Genomic DNA, 12547 nt, shown 5'->3' with positions numbered 1-12547 from the left:
GCTATTTTCCATAAATTAGGAATTCATTTTTTAAATTATGTGCATATTTCTATTTGGAAGACTAAATCTATAATATTAAATGACTAGTAGGAAAGAGAATTTTGGAATATTATCCCCATGCATGTAAAAAAAATGAATACATATCAAAGATTTGATTTAACTTATTAAGGGAACCAGGCAGATATTACAGCAGGTTCAGAGTATCTTCTTGCATTTTTATTTGTAACAGGCTGACCTCTGGGAATTTGGATTCTCTTTTTGCAAGTACAGTATCCATTAATTTGTACAAATTCTGTTATTGTGGGGTCCTTTTCTCACCTTTCCTGGAAATATTTTCTTCTTAGAAAGAAGTGTATCTTTGTATCTCAGGTTTACTTGTTTTTTAATGAGGCCTTAACTAACTTGGGAAAGAAAATCAGGAGAAACCAGTTATACTGTTTTTCTTAACTAAATGTTTATTCTAAAAAAAATTTAATCACCTTTTATTACTGGTGATATTATGAGATCTTACAATTTCACTGGGGGAAAGGTAAATATATATATGTATGTGTGTATATATATGTACATACACACATTTATATATATATGTTCTGAGGTAAGAAGTATAGTACTAGATGACTGGGCATGATAAATTTCTGTAGAGCCCAGGATAGACAAAAAATTTTTAATTGTACTTATACCACTTGAAAGAAGTAGTTAGGTAGATAATTTACTTCGTGTTCATTCATCAGATTCTTACTGTAGACAGGGCACCGTGCTGAGTCCTGGGCTAGGGGTGGGGAGAGTATGATACAGATTTGTACACTTTATAGTTTTTGCCCTTTAAAAGGAGCTTATGTATGGTTGGCAAAAGAAAGTTCATAAAATGCTAAATATAAGATGGTACATAAGCATTATAAAATAACCATGATTGGCAGTTCATCAAGGGCTGCAGATGATACAGTTAAGCTTAATCCTTTGATGAAGAAAATTGGCTAAAAGCTTAATTTTAAAGGATGAGTGAGATCTAGAATATTGGAGATGAAGTTAGATTCTTAATGAAACAATTTCTCTATTCCTTAATTTTAAATGTAGACAAAACAACATTGATTACCTCTATTGATGGAATGCAGAAAACTGGGTTTTTCAGATTTGCCACTAATCAGCTGTGTAATCTTGGACAGTCAAGACTTTTTAGAGTAAGAGAGGATCTTTAAACTTTTCAGCCAGTTGTTTCTCTATCTAGCTTAACCCCTCAGTGCTTTGATATGTTCAACTATAAAATGGGAATAGTTATTTCCTTAATTTCACTGGTTATTAGGAGATGAAATTCTGTCATACAAATTTTCAGTGTCATAATTATTTTTCAGATGACTGAACTAGGCTGGCATATTTAAGAAATATATTAAAAAATCTGTTTTATACCAAAACTTTACTATTATTTACAGATCGAAAACTGTAACTATGCAGTGGAACTTGGGAAGAATAAGGCCAAATTCTCCTTGGTTGGCATTGCTGGGCAGGACTTAAATGAAGGGAATTCCACACTTACTCTGGCATTGGTGTGGCAGCTGATGAGAAGGTAAAGGCTGGTTTGTTTGTGACATCACTGTCAGTCTCCTTCAACAAGTCACTGAACTAAAACTTTAGCTATTTTTGAAGAATAGCAAACACAGAAGAAACATACAATGTGAAATATATTAATTTTTAAATGATTTATTGTTGATAATAAATTTTTTACAAATTATATTTTGTTTTAAAAGTGGGTCAGTCTCTAGAAACACAATTACTTTTATTAATGCCCCTGAAACACTGCTTTGTAAGGAGTTGTTTTAATTTTTAAAAGTACCATATAGTAGTTTTTGCTTCTGATTACTAAGCTCTGTACTAGAGCTTACCAGACTAAAATGAGAAATATTTATTAGAACTGAAATATTTCTTAAATATTCATCTAAATATTGATATGAATGATGTGAGAGCAAATTTTACCCCTTTCAGTCTTAAATATGCATCTCTTCTGTTACAGGTACACGTTGAACGTGTTATCGGATCTTGGAGAGGGTGAAAAAGTAAATGATGCAATTATCATTGAATGGGTCAATCAGACTCTTAAAAGTGCAAACAAAAATACTTTTATTTCCAGCTTCAAGGTAATCAAAAGCTATTTAAAAATGGGGGGGGGGGTAAGAAACTAAGTTTAAGAAGGAATTCTTATTGGGAATTACATTGGTTTAGGTTTAGAATTACATCAATGTTGTATCTCAGAAACACGTAATTGATGAGCTTAGGCATACTAATTATTTGGCATGTGTAAACCAGAAATATTCAGTTTGAATTCTTATATTTTTGATTGGTTATCCTATTGAGTATAAATGCAGGTTAATATTATCGGACTTCAGTAATCTAATCTTAAAAAAGAAATTGAGCCAAAAATCCAATTGTCAAATGAAAAAAGAAAGATAAAAAGACATTGCTTATATAGGACCTATAATGTTTTGTGCTCCCTAGCAGCAGTCTCAGAATTGTATTGACATCATTTCCAAGGCATAACAGAGCCAGCCAAACCGATTCAAGTGGGAATTGAGAAAACTGGTAGGAAAAAAAAAATCTTGTCATCTGGCTTCATAATGACACTTAACACTCACTTCTGAGCATTTGTGGATGATTCATAAAGCACTCAAAATGTAGTCTGCACATACATACCGACTAATTCTCATGCATTTCCATTGTGTTTTGCTTTTGCATGCAAGCTGATATTAGCTACAAATAAGCATGTCTGCTTGTACACATTCATTCAGTGAACCTTGTGTTTGTGATTTTATTATGATATGTGAAAAATTACCCATCAATTTGTATTTTTTTGGTGAAATAAGAGTGCAAATAGATGAAACCCTAAGCTCTCGCAAGAGTTATCTAACCATCTTTATTTTCTTCTTTGCCTTTGCTATATATGTTTGACAACATGGTAGAGCAGAAGAAATGTCAGAAATTGATAAATTCAATCTTCTGTTCTTTACCAAAAACTGAGCCCCAAAGTGGACAGCTGGATGTTGGCAGAGATGTTGCCTGAGTCCTAGTTCAACTGTGTTTCTTTCTTTTCCATCTTGGAAGGAACTAATGACATTGAGTTTTTGTTGTTGCTTATTTTTTTTAAAAAAAAGAATTTTTAGTCCATGATTTGTCTTTATATATTTTAGATATAAAACACAACTTAAAATGTAAAACGGGAAAGGGGACATATAAAACTCTCTAATTGACAGTTACTCTTTAAAATTGTTATACTGAAATTATATACATTTGTACATTAATTTGTGAAAAATAACAAGCATGTATATCATTAAAGTAAATACAATGAGAAAATATTTAGAAGCACATTAATAAATATTTATCGAGCTCTAACTATTAAGTAACATTTTTGGTAAAGAAAAAGATGTAAGAAATTATTTTGGCTCTCAGAGTGTTTGCCATTTACTTCAAAGACAAAATTTGTATAACTGAGAAGGTAACAATCCTACAGGGTAAATGTTAAAATCCAAAGAAATAATACAACTAATATTATGGAAAAATCTAACTGATCATTTCCAACTGAATGGTTAGTGGAGACAGTTGGACTTTATTTGAGCATCAGAGATGGAGGCAGGATTTGAATTGGTGGAGAACAAGAGGGTAGTAATAAACTAGAAGGGGTCCACCTTGAATAAAGGCAAGTCTGAGAAGGTTAGGAGAAATAGTCTGGCTAGACAGGATTGTTCCTAAGGGATATAGTGCAAGATGTAGGCTGGGCCAAGACTGTGGAGGAATGTGGCCTTAAAAAGGATACTGGTAAGGGGAGTAACGTAAGCATAGGAATACTGTTCTGAAGGTAGGGGGCAGGACCGGTTGGAGCGAGAGTGGTGTAAGTGCGAGGAAAGCGCTGAGGCAGAACTCAAGGTGTGAGGTAATAAGGGTCCTGGGGGGGTGATGCAGATGGGCACTGGGAACTTTAAGAATGGATAGTCATTTGCAAAAGAACAGGTAGGGTTTGGCTTCTTGACTTAGGGAAGCGCAGGAAAGAGAGAGGAGTTAAAACTGGACGTTTGGGGCCTGGGTAACTGGAAAACTGATAACAAAAATGGGGCTGTCTGAGGTGCAGCTGCTTTCTAAAAAGGCAATGAATTCAGTTTTAAGCTTATTGAATTTGAGGTAATTTTTAGGAAATGAAGAGTTGCATGAAAAGAGACATTAAAACTAGGATTACAAGCTTGGTGATCAGTTGAATAGAAGAGAGAGTTGAAAAATGGGAGTACACAACCCATTTAAGGGAGAGAGCTCACAGAGAAAAGCAGACTTGAGACTGGTTTTACTAGAACTGAGGTGGTAGAAACAAATTGCACAAGTGCTTAGCATGTATATATGCTTGATAATAAAACCTTTAAACAGAATATAAATAAGAAATATAGCAGTGCATGCTAAAAAATAGTTGGGCTGGGGAGGTTTTTTCCAACTCAGTGTGTTATATTTGAAAGCTATGATAAGTGGTACTAGTAAGAACCTATGAATCATAATCAAGGCAGTGTTGTACCCAGAAATTTTAGAAAAGACAAATTTACCCGTTTTAGTTGCAAAGTAATTTTTCCTCACCAAGAAGATGAGGAGGTGGTATATCAGCTAATAACAATAATCATAATTACCATTTATTGAGTCCTATATGTGTCATTATGCTAAGCATTTTACACATTGTTGTTTCTTTTAATTCTCCCAACTCTATAAGCAAAAAGGTGAGCATTAGAAAAGTTAAATAACTTGTCCACTGTCATCAACTATTAAGCAGAAAGCTGGATTTCATATCCAGATCTAACTGCAGGTTGAAAGCCAAGCTATGGAGTTGTATGGCTCTGGGTTTGACACAGGCTTAGCCACTTCTTAGCTATGTGACATACTGCTCATTCATTCCATAAATATTCAAAGCTTACTCCGTGTCAGGTACTCTGCTAGGTGCTGTGACTACAGAGTGCCCTCAAAGAGCTCACTGTTTAGGAAAGGAGGCAAATAAGAAAACAGGAATCACAGTATGGGGTGTTAGCAGTGCTACAGAAATCAGCTAAGGAGAATAGGGAGCATGTGAGGCGGGCATGTGTTTTCCAGAAACCTTAGCAGTTTATACTAATAGCTGGGTTACATCTCTTGATGAATAAAACTGATTTTACCTCTGGCTCACATTTAGTTATCTATGTAACCTTGGGCAAATTATTAATTTCCCTATGCCTGAGTTTCCCCATATTTAAAAGGGAGGTATTAATAGTATCTATTCTGGGTCTGTTGTCAAGCTAAATAAGTTAACACATGTAAATAGCTCAGTCATACCTGGCACACATTAAGGGGTCAATAAATGGAGCTTACTACACTACACTACTGGTCCTGCCAATATATAAGGGCATCGTGGAGAGGTTCCTGTTGTGATTTTTTTAGGGAGTTTTGGCGGCCACAACACTGTGCATTTGTGGATGATTCATAAAGCACTCAAATTTATTTTCAAAAATGACAGGAAGAACAATGGAATGGAATGTCCTACTAGTAATATATATCAAATTAAGAGAAGAGACGGTACAACACACTAACTTGAAAATCAAGGGCTTCCCTGGGGGCTCAGTGGTTAAGAATCCACCTGCCAGTGCAGGAGACACAGGTTCGAGCCCTGGCCCAGGAAGATCCCACATGCAGTGGAGCAACTAGGCCTGTGCGCCACAACTACTGAGCCTGTGTGCGACAACTACTGAAACCTGTGCACCTAGAGCCCGTGCTTCGCAACAAGAGAAGCCACAGCAATAAGCCTGCGCACCACAACGAAGAGTAGCCCCCGCTCGCCGCAACTAGAGAAAAGCCCACGTGCATCAACGAAGATGCAGTGCAGCCAAAAATAAATTTAATTAATTAATTAATTAATTTAAAAAAAAAAGAAAATCAAGCCAAACTCTAGACTAGTTATCTTTAATATTCTTTTTGCTTAAGTAATTTCTATATGATTAAGGAAAGTGAAAGAAAAACTATGAAAATGTATTTATATACTAAACCAAGGGTTTTACAATAACCCCTGCCCTTTTTGCAGTAAAAATGTCTTTCACTGATAATATGCAAATCAGGGGAGCTGGAAAGATAGGCCTGTTTTTTTGGAAACAGGAAGATAAAGATATCATCTTTAGAAACTTAAATTTTTCATTCAACTCAGTAAAAGTTTTTCTCAAGGTGAATCAAAGGAAATAGGTGGGAAAATCCTTGTTTCCTAAATCTAAGTTAAGAAATATTTAAAATACCATAAAAGGATATAAACTTTCAGATGAATAAGGTCTGAGAATCTAATATATAACATGGTGCCTATAGTTAACACTCTTTTGTATAACTGAGATTTGCTAGGAGAGTAGAACTTAAATGTTTTCTCACACACACACACACACACACACACCCCCCACAAAATACATAACTGAGGGTGATGGATGTATTAATTAGATGGGAGGGATCTTATCAAATCATCAAGATGTACATGTTAAGTATCTTACAATTTTATTTGTCAATTTTAACTCAATAAAGCTGAAAAAAAACAAAACAATTTTCCCCAAACTTAAAAAAACCCTCATAAATAAGCAAATAATTAATCAAAATATAGCACAATTAAGCCACTTGTCTGATTGTGAATCACCATAGAAATATATGAAAAGTAAGCACATAGAAATTTTTAATTTATTATAGAATGACATGCATGTTAAGCTTTAATTTTAGAAAGTATAACGGTGTACATTAGAGTCTTCTAGAAAGCTTATTAAAAATGTAGATTCCTAGCCCCATCCACAAATAATCTGACATTACTTTGAGTGCAAGGATTAATTTGTGCTTTTACTAAGCACCTCAGGTGATTTTCATGTAGGCGGTCTGCAGGCTACACACTGAGAACGTATGTGTGAGAGTTTTTCAGAAATAGAAAAGATGCCCCCAAACCAGATCTGGATTACCAGCATCATATAGACTTAAGGACCCTAATTATTTTTATCCCTCTATTTCTACTTCCCCCCTCAAAGTCTGTTTCATAAAATGAACATTCCTGAAAATGAAGAATATAAATTTTTCTAAAATTAATAAATGTACTAGATCATGGCCCCAAAAAAGAACTTTGTACTCTTCACATGGCTTCAAATTGTTTTATCAAACATTTATTAAGAACCGCATTTGGGGGGCTTCCCTGGTGGCACGGTGGTTAAGAATCTGCCTGCCAATGCAGGGGACATGGGTTAGAGCCCTGGTCCTGGAAGATCCCACATGCCGCAGAGCAACTAAGCCCACGCGCCACAACTACTGAGCCTGCGCTCTAGAGCCCACAAGCCACAACTACTGAGCCCGTGCGCCTAGAGCCTGTGCTCTGCAACAAGAGAAGCCACTACAATGAGAAGCCCGCGCACCACAACTAGAGAAAGCCCGCACGCAGCAAAGACCCAATGCAGCCAAAAATAAGTAAATAAATTTTAAAAAATAAAATAAAAAGAACCACTTTTGGCCAGGAACTCTACTAGATGTCGTCACTTATCTTAATAGTCCCAAGAATCCTGTGACAGTTTGATTGTAGTGATTAGGAATGGGTGCTTTTGGCTTCAAGTAACAGAAAAAGTGATTTAAACTAAAAGTAAAGGCACAGAACAATAGCAAAGATCCGAGGTGGGGTAGACATTAGGATTGGTTGAGCCAGTAATTGAAGAATGTCAATCAGGTTTTGTCCATCTCTACTTTGCCATCTAAAGTGCTTTTCTCTAAAGTTGGTTTTCCTCTTGCTCATTGAATAGCTGCTGGTTGTGCCAGGGGTTTCATCCTCTCATTCACAGTCAGGAGGGGGTGTTGCTAGCTTTCCATAGCTCTTCCTGGATAGTAAGGGCCTCACGTTAAATTAAATTAAGTTAAATTAAATTAGTGATTTAAATTAGCGATTGCCAAATAAATCACTGTGGCAATCAGATGGGATTCCTCCCTTTGGCTTTTTTAGACTATTTTTTCCAACCTTTTTTCATTATTGTTTGCCTAATGAGTCTTTTAGACATTTTCTTCCTAAATTCCCCTCCCCCCATGAAATTTTAATGCCATAGATATTAGTATATCTGTTATTCACTGTATTGCTCTATACATATAAAGAATAAGTTTATCACCTTACCTGCAGAATAAATGGTCTACACTAATTCAGGGTCACTCTTGGAGCTGTGGATGGGGTTAATTTTCCTTGAAGCACACGTCCATATATGGATACAGAGCAAACATGTGGATTCTGGTAGGATGGAGAAAGTAGTAAGGAGTGGATTCTGGGTAGGCAAGCGACATTTGCTACTATTCATCCTGAGAGACAGAACAAATAATTTGTTCAAGTGCTGGTAAGTTGTACAATGAATTCAGACCAGGATTTCTGACTTCAGTAGCAGTGTTCTATCCACTAGAATTTCGTTGTCCATTTTTAGTTGCCTTGGAGGTAACTTCCAAAATGGAGAGAATCTTGGGCGTTTAGAGTCAGACAGTCATGGGTTCAAATACTGGTTCTGTATGTACTGGTTGTGTGAACAGCTCTATTTTTTTTTTTTTGCGGTACGCGGGCCTCTTACTGCCGCGGCCTCTCCCGCTGCGGAGCACAGGCTCCGGACGCGCAGGCCCAGCGGCCACGGCTCACGGGCCCAGCCGCTCTGCGGCATTTGGGATCTTCCCGGACCGGGGCACGAACCCGTGTCCCCTGCATCGGCAGGCGGACTCTCAACCACTGCGCCACCAGGGAAGCCCTGAACAGTTCTTTTGAGCTTTCTGACCTTCATGTTCTTCATTTTAAAAGGAGAGATTATAATTTCTTCATTACCAGGCTGTTAGGATTAAACAAACTGAACACGTAAAGCAACAAGAATAATGCCTTTATAAATATTAGTTCCTTTCCACTATTATTTTAATTTTTCTTTCTGAAAAATATTAAGTGAAGGCTTAGGAGTCCATGGTCTAAGAAAAAGAATATTACTAGAATTTGCAAAACTATTCACTTAAAATTCATCTCCTATTCCCTTTCAAAAGTTGTTTATTTTTTACAGAATGGATACTGTAGTTAGCATACTTTAGGAATTGTCACATCCACAAACCTTAATCCAGGTATGATGACAATCCTCTATACTGTAAGCTCTGTAAGGATGAAAGGAAAAGCATATTTTAAATGGTTTGTGATGTGTGTTGGTTGAAGAATAGCTGAATGTTAAGTATAATGAAAATTTATAAATTGCTTTTAGTTATATGGTTATGGTCTTCTGGTCTGACATTTACAAAAGATGTTTATGAATGTTCATCTATTCTTTCTTTTCTAGGACAAATCTATTACCACTAGTTTACCTGTCTTGGATTTAATAGATGCCATTGCACCAAATGCAGTTCGTCAAGAAATGATCAAGAGAGAAGACCTTTCTAATGAGGACAAGCTGAACAATGCTAAGTAAGCCTTTATGGTTTATATTAGAACATAGTGGCTCTTTTGTTCTTAATCCTTGCAGGTGAGGCTATGATGTCCTTAAAATTCACATTTTTAAGTACAATTTATGTGAGAAATATGATTTAAAGACTCACAAACAAATTTTTTGTAAAGTTAACCTTGTCAAAATGTTTCATTCTTCTGTTAACATATATTAAGTGAAAACAAATACCAAGATATTTTTCTTGTCTTTTCAAGATACGCCATTTCAGTTGCTCGAAAGATCGGTGCCCGGATATATGCCTTACCTGATGACCTCGTGGAAGTGAAACCCAAGATGGTTATGACAGTGTTTGCATGCTTAATGGGAAAAGGACTGAACAAAATAAAATAATGAAACATTTATTATGATTTTCTGCCACATTAAACACATTGAATGCCTCACAGTTTACAGATTTCTGAAATGTAGTGGTATAAAACCAGAGATTATTTGTATGCTCAAAACAGTTGTATGAATCATTAATGAATTTAATATCCTGTTCATACTAGCTAGGATTTGTTGACAATTAATTTACCAGTCGATACTGATAAGAGTGTGTTCATTTTCAAGATGATATTATGATTAAATTATTGTTTCCTGAAAGTCTCTTTAAAACAAGACTAATTCATTCTTTTTCATGGTTCAGAAATGATCAATGCAAAACTTTTTCTGCATGTCCTGCTGTGAAATGTGTTTTGATTTTGTGTGTGTGTTGATTTTGATCATAATTGTATTCAAAATCATAATCCAGTTTAATCCTTTTATTTTTTTTCCTCCAGCTATGTGAAGTGGTCCAAAACTTTAACTTTTCTGTAAATTTCTATACTAAAATTTTTAAATGACAAGTATTGTTCATTAACATTAAACTTTTTTATATATAAGGACTAACTCATGAATAAACTTCAAAGTACATTCTCTTATATGAGTAGCAGGAGCTTTTTACTTAATACTTAATTTTAACTGCATCGATACTTTACATGTACTGGTTTGGTAATACAGCTTTAACTATGACCTGCAGCATATATATGTTGGTAAGATGTTATTAGAGAAATATGTGTGTACATATACATATTTTGCACCTGAATTACCCAGGTTTTCTTAAGTGGTTGTATACAGTCAACCCCCCATATCTGATGCATGCATATCCAATGGTTCCACATCCACAGATTCAACCAACCAGCGATCAAAGATATTTGAAAAAAAGAATTCCAGAAAGTTCCAAAAAGCAAAACTTAAATTTGCCAAGTGCCAGCAACTATTTCCATAGCATTTACATTGTATTTACAACTATTTGCATAGTATATTAGGTATAAGTAATCTAGAGATGATTTAAAGTACATGCAAGGATGTGTGTAGGTTATATGCAAATACTAAGCTGTTTTATATAAAGGATTTGAGCATCTGCAGATTTTGGTATCCTTTGGGGGGTCCTGGAACCAGTCCTCTGGATACTGAAGGATGACTGTATTGGTCAGTTAACCAACATTAAGTAATAATTGTGCCCCCACTAGGTGCGTAACACTTTTCAGTTTGTAGCTATCTGGTACATGAAGATTTCTTTTAGAAATACTCATTTTGGATGTGCATATAGTTACTTTTCAACTGACTTCAAACACTGGCTACAGCTCTCAAGACATGTTGATACCATATTATTAGCTTCATATTACACATGCTAATTTTTGATATTCTAGCCCTAATTTAGAATACGCCCACTGAATATCTTTAGTAGAAAGTAACACAAAGCTAATATTCAACATATTTTCACATTTTTCCCAGTTTCCTTCAAATTGGCAATGTTTGGTTAATGCTTATGTTACTTGGCAGTAGCTTTGCTTCAGACCTATTTTTGTCTGAATTTTTTAGCAGTAGACCAATTCTGCTAACAACTGAGTTCAGAAGTTTCCTTCCTTCATCTTCCACTGTTAGTGCCAGTGACCAGTACTGCTGTGCAACAAAAAATGCTGTCACTTTATCTCACTGGGAATGAGTAGTCTAAACCCCCCTTCTACCATGGAGTAAAACATATGTGATGCTAAGAGTACGACTACTCATGTGCTTAGAAGAGAATTTTTTAAATGAGATCATCAACAGGTGGAACTTTGAAATATATTCTACAAAAGAGATTTCCTTTCCTTTTATCATTTGATAATTGTTTTCTTATATAAAGATTAAAATATGTTTTTGCTCTTTTGTGATATTATTTAAATCATTTCCTCTTGATTTTTTTCACCATTATATTCACTAAGTTATCTGATTTACATGCAATTTGGCACTTTAGAGTGTTCTTTCTCTCACAAAATATATTTAATAAAAATTCTGTGTATGTACAAATGTGTCAGTATTTATTTCATTTAAAGAAAAATATATAACTTGGAAAATTAATCTATCATAAACTTATTTTCCAGAAAAGAAAAGAGAAAAATTCCTACGCTAATGAGTAAAACAGCAACAAAAAATTTATTATTTTGGGAGGAGTGAAGATGGTTCTATGATTCTTTAACAGGAAGAATTTTAGGAAAGACCAAGTACATGATTTCTACAAATTTAGTTTGGGATGAAATAATTTGAGTTAATCAACATAAATTTGTCTATTATGATCCGGGTATGATACTAGACACTGGGGATTCAGCTGAGAAAAATATAGACAAAGTTTTCTGGCCTCATGAATCTTATTTTCTAGTGGAGAAAGACAGACAGTAAACAAATAGGATTTGTAGATGGTGATAAATGCACTAAGAGAAATAAAACAGGGAAATGTGATAGAGACTTAGGAACTGGGGTGAAGATGCTTTTAGTTTGGGTGGGTCAGGGAAGGTCTCTCTATCACAGGTCTCTGTGATAGTGAGGCTGAGGTATGCATGGTAGGAGAAGCAGCCGGATGCTAACTGTTCAGTAGAAGGAACAAGTGCAAAGGCTGTGAGGCAGGAAGAGTCTTGCAGGCATTTTAGGAAATGAAATAGCCAAATTGGCCTAAGAGGGAGAGGTAGAGAGTTTGGAGATGAAGACAGGGTCTATGACTTATAGGTCTAGATCTGAATCTGGATTTTCTCTTCTCCATCACAACTGGAGTTGGGATGGCTCTTCAG

At 35.4% G+C, this 12547-nt stretch overlaps 1 protein-coding gene and 1 long non-coding RNA gene across 6 annotated transcripts in view; one reads left to right on the top strand and one right to left on the bottom strand.

The window, feature by feature from the left end:
• The window catches only part of PLS1 (plastin 1), a 120013-nt gene extending 108330 nt beyond the window's left edge, over nucleotides 1–11683 (top strand). For all 3 annotated transcript variants that reach the window (XM_060298519.1, XM_030873303.2, XM_060298520.1), the window contains 4 exons: nucleotides 1428–1561; nucleotides 2006–2129; nucleotides 9321–9445; nucleotides 9680–11683. In XM_060298519.1, the coding sequence (XP_060154502.1) occupies nucleotides 1428–1561; nucleotides 2006–2129; nucleotides 9321–9445; nucleotides 9680–9815 (519 nt within the window). In that variant the 3' untranslated portion in view covers nucleotides 9816–11683. The remainder of the gene's footprint in view (nucleotides 1–1427; nucleotides 1562–2005; nucleotides 2130–9320; nucleotides 9446–9679) is intronic.
• LOC132597275 (uncharacterized) overlaps nucleotides 1–12547 on the bottom strand; it is a 31739-nt gene that overhangs the window by 17431 nt on the left and 1761 nt on the right. For all 3 annotated transcript variants that reach the window (XR_009563816.1, XR_009563818.1, XR_009563817.1), the window contains exon 2: nucleotides 8147–8257. This is a non-coding gene — a long non-coding RNA (uncharacterized lncRNA). The remainder of the gene's footprint in view (nucleotides 1–8146; nucleotides 8258–12547) is intronic.

This window comes from Globicephala melas, chromosome 4 (assembly GCF_963455315.2).
Source record: "Globicephala melas chromosome 4, mGloMel1.2, whole genome shotgun sequence".
Lineage (NCBI taxonomy): Eukaryota > Metazoa > Chordata > Mammalia > Artiodactyla > Delphinidae > Globicephala > Globicephala melas.
The sequence above is the reverse complement of the archived record's forward strand: the minus strand, read 5'-3'. Positions and strand labels throughout refer to the sequence as shown.